At 64.6% G+C, this 254-nt stretch overlaps 1 protein-coding gene across 1 annotated transcript in view; it reads left to right on the top strand.

The window, feature by feature from the left end:
• BOP1 (block of proliferation 1) overlaps positions 1–215 on the top strand; it is a gene marked incomplete at its 5' end in the record, with an annotated part of 2,909 nt that extends 2,694 nt beyond the window's left edge. Inside the window, 1 exon segment of the mRNA XM_010024979.1 lies at positions 62–215. Within this exon segment, the coding sequence (XP_010023281.1) occupies positions 62–215 (154 nt within the window).
• Positions 216–254: the final 39 nt, after the last annotated feature.

Raw genomic sequence — 254 nt, 5'->3', positions numbered from 1 at the left:
AAGGGCTTTTCCACCCTGGCTGATCCATGCTCCGTCCCTGAGCTCTCCTCCTCCTCTACAGCGACCTCCTGCAGAACCCGCTGCTGGTGCCCGTGAAGGTGCTCAAGGGCCACGTGCTGACGCTGGACCTGGGTGTCCTCGATGTGCTCTTCCACCCTACCCAGCCCTGGGTCTTCTCCTCTGGCGCCGACGGCACCATCCGGCTCTACACGTAGCTGCTGCCTGCGCCCCGCTCATCCCCAACCCAACTCAGC

This window comes from Nestor notabilis, unplaced genomic scaffold (genome assembly GCF_000696875.1).
Source record: "Nestor notabilis isolate BGI_N333 unplaced genomic scaffold, ASM69687v1 scaffold18552, whole genome shotgun sequence".
Classification (NCBI taxonomy): domain Eukaryota; kingdom Metazoa; phylum Chordata; class Aves; order Psittaciformes; family Psittacidae; genus Nestor; species Nestor notabilis.
Note: the sequence above shows the minus strand (reverse complement) of the source record. Positions and strands in the feature narration are given on the sequence as shown.